The following is a 7348-nucleotide window of genomic DNA, read 5'->3' as shown; positions in this document are numbered from 1 at the left end:
TATTTATATATGTGTGTGTATATGTATGTATATATATGTGTATATATGTACATATATATGTATATACGTATATATGTATATATGTGTGTATATGTATATATGTATGTGTGTGCATGTGTATGAACATATGTGTGTGTATGCATGTGTATGTGTATACTGTATAAGTACATTTATATAAGTACATTTGTATTTGTGTGTTTGTATATTTAGTAATTTTATATGCATATTCAGTTTTAAGGTGCTTTTTAATGTATTTTTCTAGTTAAGTTGTTTTATTTTAAGTTATTTGTTATGATTGTCGCACCTCCTGAGTGCCGCTGATGTATATGGTGTCTGTATAGAGTCAATAAATGATTTGATTTGATTTTTCCAGGAAACCATGGAGGCGCATGGAAACCATGGAAACCATGGAGGCGCAACAATATTACGTGTGTCAATGTCCTAGTAACAATTCTATTAAAACAGCACCACCCTTCTGCTACCTAGTAAAACCTTGTGTCTTAATGTTAAAATAAGGCAACTTAGCGAAATATTCTTGTTTAATCTTTTAATAAATTATATCTTCCAAGGTGGTTGAAGTTGGGCCGACGACGAGAATCGGCTTACCTCGGCCGACTCTTTCTCATTTTTGTCCTACTTTTGATGAAAAAACGATTGTCATTGTTCAATTATTGTGAACTGCCACTACTGAATCAAGTCTGCAATTTATTAAGCATTAGTTTGGAAAGAGATTTGTATTATTGTACATAAGCCTATTAATTTTTCACGAGCTGGGACTTGTTAGCAAACGTTTTCGGTGGCAAATATTGAACATTAAGGAGTGTTTTCCCAACTAGGATTAAAACCCGAGCATTCAGCTCCATGGCGAACGCTTTAACCAACTTGGCTTTGTTTAGATCTTCAAATTTTATTAATGCAACCAGTTCTTTAAATGCGTAGTAGGACAGGACTACGTCCTGATGCACTGCAAATAACATAGATGACAGATATAAAAATTAATACTCTAGATAAATAAATTAATACGAACACATAATGTTATGATATCAAGCATAGCCCTTCAACGAAATAGTGCCCTTTTTACTAGTTTGAAAAAAGCGTCTCTGACTGACGACGGGATTTGAACCTGCAGACTCCTGTCAGGCGAAGAGTGTCGGGTATGTAGTTTTATCGTGCATGCGTAGAACGTTCGGAGAAACGTTAAATCATGAATTTTGACTGAGCTGACCTTGAATGTAGTTTGCATGAGCTACATTAATGATTTCATTAACAGCAGAATATTTCTGGGCACGGCTATTGCATTATGGGCAGCACTACTGCAGGTGTTGTTATATTTTATATATTAAATCCTTAGATGGGCACTGCTACTGCATTATGGGCACTACTTCAGGTGTTGTTATATTTTATATATTAATCCTTAAATGGGCACCGCTACTGCATTATGGGCACCACTACTTCAGGTGTTGTTATATTTTATACATTAATCCTTAGATGGGCACCGCTATTGCATTATGGGCACCGCTACGGCAGGTGTTGTTATATTTTATATATTAATCCTTAGATGGGCACCGCTACTGCATTACGGGCACCAATACTGCAGGTTTTGTTATATTTTATCCATTAATGCTTAGATGGGCACCGCCACTGCATTATGGGTACCGCTACTGCAGGTGTTGTTATATTTTATATATTAATCCTTAGATGGGCACCGCTACTGCAGGTGTTGTTATATTTTATATATTAATCCTTAGACAGGCACTGCTACTGCATTACAGACACCACTACTGCAGGTTCTGTTATATTTTAAACATTAATCTTTAGATGGACACCGCTATTGCATTATAGGCACCGCTACGGCAGGTGTTGTTATATTTTATATATTAATCCTTAAATTTATTCTTAAAACTGTAGGCACTTTCAGTATTATTACGCTGATTTTCAAAGTGTTACAGTTTAAACATAACAAAAATATATACAATATAAAGAATTGTTTAACAAAAAATAAAAAGAAAATAGGCACCACTACTGTCAATAACTAAGCTTAAGGCGACCGTCGGCCGACGAGTCTGTCTGCGCTTTCTGCGAACACTTGATGACGCGACACCGCTGCTTGTTGGTAGACAGAGCAGATTGTAATTAAAGGATCCGTTGCACGCGCATCGCCGGGTTGTATTCTCCGTGAAATCGCGTCGACGCAGTGAGTGATCGGTTTAAACGCCCTACCGTACTTGTAGATACTTTTTTCAAAATAATAATAACACATTGGTGGCTATTGACGCCGGCCTTTATCGTTGAAATACACGGACTGTTATAGAATTATGATTAATTAGGCCTATTGTTAGAATAAATTTATGGTGGTGCACTGCTGTGCATGGATAATATATGACGTGTACACATAGGATGGGATTAGACCTGTTTAGTCAAAGCCTGGTTCGGATGAAGCCTATGTTAGCCTAATCTTCTTTCGGTCTCGGATTTTCATCTACGCCTCAATTCGATCTGGGTAGTTTAGGCCGTGACCAAAAAAAAAAAAAAGATGCATCATAATAATCTGCACCTCACATTTTAGTCTATCTCTCCCCATCGATATTTTTTCTGCCCAGCCCCCGAGCAGGATCGTGGGTTCGTATTCTTATTTAGCGCACTAATGAGAGTCAATATGTGTGTGGGCGGGAGTTATTAAAGCTCAGGTAAGAAATGTTAATACTTATTACGAATGGACAGTAGCCTCGATGCTTCATGCATCAACTAATATTGGTCGATAAAATGCGTGGTTAAACTTTGGCAGAATGTACTGTTTATAACCTTCTCGTCTAATCGTTCAAAATTGGTCATCGATTTGCGTTTTATAAGGACTACTGCTCCAGATTCGTTCTTCAATTAAGTGTATTATTGTGTAACTTGTTATCGTTATTTTTTGGAGTCGTTTGTTGTTTACGTCAGTAGTACCCCTTGGGCCAACACATTCAGTTGTTCGAACGACATGACATACCCCCAGAGACCTGATGATAGTTACCGGTAGTTTCTTAGTTATTTTTACCCCGAAAGTTGTAAGACTAACCATGCATATGATAGTCGAGTGATCTATAGAAACGGCAAGCGATAGGGGTGACAAAATTCTGGAGCAGAAACTCACCTGCGTCGATGATCCGACCATTCTACATTGTTACTGAAAGGGCCGAATTTGTTATTCTAATTGATGCATATTAGGCCTATTAGTACCGTGCATCTATGAATGGCGCAATTTTGTACATAGCCAAATTTCGAATTAAGCTTAAATGCATTTGCCTTCAATACACAATCTCATCTACACAAATTCGGCCTGATTTGTGTAGATTAAAATCACTCAAAAATTTCCAATCAATATTGATAAAATTCTTAGATATTTTGAGCAACTAAATGTTAATAGGTTCATTTCTCCCATTCAATAGGGAATATCAACGCCCACGCTCTAGACAATCTGTCAAAAAAAACACGCCTATAAAATGTTAAAGAGAAGAATATCAGATGTAAATAACGTTATCACAACGTTGTAGCCATGACATAAACGTTGTTGCGTCAGGAATTAGGTTATAAAAACGTATTTATGGTTCTACAAAAGAAAACGTTCTGATATTAAATTTCACTGCAACGATATTATAACGTAGAATTAAATACAAAATATAACAAAATGTAGAATTTACAGACAGGTCTGGAGACCTACCAACAACCTCATTTTCCACTCTTTTTTAAGGCATAGGCCTAGGCCTAAATGCGTATACGCGAACCAACGACTTGGTTATATAGCATTTAAGAGGATTTATATATCATGTTGTTCATCTATATTAATCATAAAATCAATATTAATCAGTATTCATCCTGTCTCTTATACACATCTAGATGTGTATAAGAGACAGATATATATGTGCCTATATAAAATCAGAGTTGTTGCAAAGGCAAATTGAATATAAAATAAAACACGTTGGTGATGGTTGGTTTGCATCAAAGTTATTGTGAAAATACAGACGAGAGTCGGGCGTAACCTTTGTTAAAATAGCCTATAAAGTAGTAGTAGGCCTATATATAAATAGTTTTGGCAACTCAGTAGAGAATAAGAATGACAATAATGTGATAATACTACAACAACAACAACAATTACAAGTAACTACCCGCAGATTCGAACCATTTCCATTGCAAATCAAAAGATTTAGCCCTGTCTCGTGTTTCATGCTATAACGAATTGGTAAGCAGCAATGAATGGAGAATAAAGATTCTTAGGTCTAATATCTGAGTACTTCCATGGTCAACATTAATATTACTTTGTGTAATTGATAAAGTTATTCCGGTTAGATTTTCATTTTTATTAAATAATTTCAGGCATATCTCATATGAAAAGCAGTCTATTGAAAATGACATCACGGTAAAATAACGATTAAAATTCATAGAATGCACGCATTTTATGAATTTCCTAAAATGCACTGAAAATTACCACGAGGCAATAAAGGATTAACAGTAAACCTTGGTCTATAGGTAAACCTGCAGTACTTCATACTAGGAGAATTTTAATAAGCAAATGCTCGGAATCCTATGGTTAATAAAAGCAGTTTAAAATAAAGTTCAATTTGAATTCATGGTAATGGTAATGGTAATGGCTGTATATTTATTAAGCGATTATTACAATAATCTCCATGCGCTTGAAATGCAAAGTCTTGGAAGCAGAAAAATAAAAACTGAGAAATATCCTAAGACTAACAAAAGCAAACAACCGAAGAGACAAAGAGAAGATAGCTGGAGGAACCAGTGTCACTGCTTTGTTCTCCAGCACTTTGAGGCCAAAATGAATAAGGGCTCGCTGGAACATGATTTTACAAGAGCTCTAGTGACACTGGCATCTGACTATCCTATCCAAAAATAAAGGGCAGAAAAGAAAAACTGATTAAAAAGAGCAAAACAGGTGGGTTTTAAGCCTCGTCTTAAACACGGAAATAGATGGAGTCTCACGAACAGTGTCAGGTAATGCGTTCCAAAGCTTTGGGGCCACGACACTAAATGAACGCTTGCCAAAAGATTATAAACGGCAATTTAGACAGTAGAGTATAGATGAACTGGTTGTGGATCTCAGAGTTACATGTTCACTCACTCTGAGATCCACAGCCCCGTCCACAACGTTCATCTCTCTGTCCACCCTGCCTATATACCGGTATGTGGTATTGATATTCGTTAAGGGAAACATTAAGAAAAACATAATTCTTCAAAGAATATGTATAGTACTATCAAGAAACTAGAGAAGCCTATCAATTCGTAGCTTTATACTGTAGGATGGTTCTTTAATAAGCAAATAGGCCTACTCAGAATCGCAAGGTAAATAAAACAGTTCACAACAAATTTCAATTGGAATTAATGTTCGGGTAAGTAGTATTGGTACACTAATCGTATTTGAAAAAAAATCTAAAAAGTCCAAAACGAAATTCAATTTCGACTAATTATACCAGTAACGTAGTATTAGTACAGTATTCGTTATAGGGAAATATTACGAAAAAATAATTCTTCAAATAATAGGCCCTATGTAATACTGTAAAAAAAACAAAACAAAAAACAAAAAACAAAAAAAAAACAAAGAAAAACAAGAACAAAAACAAAAACAACTACAGAAGTCTGGGAAAAATCAATATAGAATAAGATATGATAGAACATTTGTCTCTCCATGAATAGCAACGGTACTAAGCTTAGTCTTATCTGTATACCAATAGTAAAGGAGCGCTACACAAAAGTACAAAATACTGGTAATTTAGAATTGGTTCTCTAATTCGTTCTCTTTCCAATCACATTAGCTCTCTACAAATGCTAGAATATCATAGTTTCTTAGGTAGACGGAGGATACACAGAACCGTTGAAACTGTGTAATATTTCCCGTACCGAGCAGTTTCGACTCTACCCCAAAGGGATTTCCAATTTCTTGAGCTCGAAATTTAAGATTTTGTTGCAGTTTCCAAACTGAGCGAAACTGAAAAGAGCGCGTAAAAAACCTATTTAATAGTGTGTTGTTTATTACTGAATAGGCCTATAGTACAGTATGTATGTTTTTATAATTTATGATACATCTGTAAGTCTGTATCACGCTTATTATTACATTTGCATTTCCCCGTGTCTATTCTTAGATGGCGTCTAGACTGTTTGCAACATTTATTGCAATTGCCTGTCTTTTTGGAAAATTTATGTTTAATGAGGGCGCTCCCACATACATCGATGAGGTAATTATATTGTTTAATGATTATCTTCTACCTATATTTAACATGGCCTATTATTTATTTCTGTTAATAAAAATGTTTTAAAGTAGGCATAGTAACAGGCCTACTAGTATTTGTAATAGGCCTACCTTTAAAGGTGCCAGCTCTATCCATGTAAAAAAATACTGATAATTTTTGGTGCATTCTAATTCTGAATCGTATGAAACTTGTGAATAATAAATGAAGTTTCTTATATTTCAGTCTGAATTATATGACGTAATTAGTGACGTAGATCTGGAATACGATGCCACCAGCAGAGAGCGTGCGAAGTTCCCCAGTATACAGCTTCCAAAGCCGTTTATGAATAACGATCGACCTGAACCACACCCAAAACCTGTAGAAAGTAAACCCGAATGTGAAGAGAAAACTAAACCGTCATTTTTTAGCAATTCTGGATCGTCTTCACCCGAGAATATGAGTTTCTTAGCTAGGATGATAGAGCACCAACGGTTAGCACCAGCAACTGCCCCAAGCTTTCTTCCAGACGCAAACTTTCGTCCGTTTTTCCCGAACCCTCTGGTAACTTTCATCCTCTCTTTGTATTATAATTATTTGCTTTAAACATACATTACCGTACAGATTCTGTATATAAGGGTTTACATGAAATTATTTTTCAAAACTTTTAACAGACTAAAATGTAACAATTTTCATATTCTTTGATAGACCCTTAAATGGACTAGTAAGCAATTTAAAAAAAAATGTATGTAAATCAGTAAGTTTGGTTTGATCTATTTTTCATTAAATTTCGAAGTCAATAATTTAGTTGATCTTTATAAGGTATACCAAATGTTTTTAAGAGGGTCACAGCATATAAGGAATAATCAATAAATAATCTATAAAAAATGTTTTCATATTTTGTACCACGTGCTGAGCGTTTGGCTGAAAGTAGTGTTCCTACCTTGCGCTGTAGACCCGAATTCAAATTCGGCCAGCTTCGGGTTTCAATTGGAGTCGGATCGGTCTGCCACTCGAATAACCCTCGTATGAGAGTTAGGCGGGATAAGGGACAATGTATTCGTTTAGGCCTATAATGTCACTATCAGGGGCGGATCCAAATTGGGGGGGGGGGGGGGAACTGAAAGTGG

General features: G+C 35.7%; 1 protein-coding gene across 1 annotated transcript; it reads left to right on the top strand.

Moving 5' to 3' along the window:
- The first annotated feature begins 4921 nt into the window (after positions 1 to 4921).
- On the top strand, positions 4922 to 7284 carry LOC117105781. Its single transcript, XM_033247062.1, has 2 exons — positions 4922 to 6227; positions 6465 to 7284. Exons 1-2 carry the CDS (start codon positions 6135 to 6137, stop codon positions 6822 to 6824), a joined length of 453 nt encoding a protein of 150 aa, XP_033102953.1. The 5' UTR covers positions 4922 to 6134; the 3' UTR covers positions 6825 to 7284.
- Positions 7285 to 7348: the final 64 nt, after the last annotated feature.

The sequence above is a fragment of the Anneissia japonica genome, unplaced genomic scaffold (genome assembly GCF_011630105.1).
Source record: "Anneissia japonica isolate Jap-2015-1 unplaced genomic scaffold, ASM1163010v1 scaffold287754_len4335492_cov202, whole genome shotgun sequence".
Taxonomy (NCBI): Eukaryota; Metazoa; Echinodermata; class Crinoidea; order Comatulida; family Comatulidae; genus Anneissia; species Anneissia japonica.
Note: the sequence above shows the minus strand (reverse complement) of the source record. Positions and strands in the feature narration are given on the sequence as shown.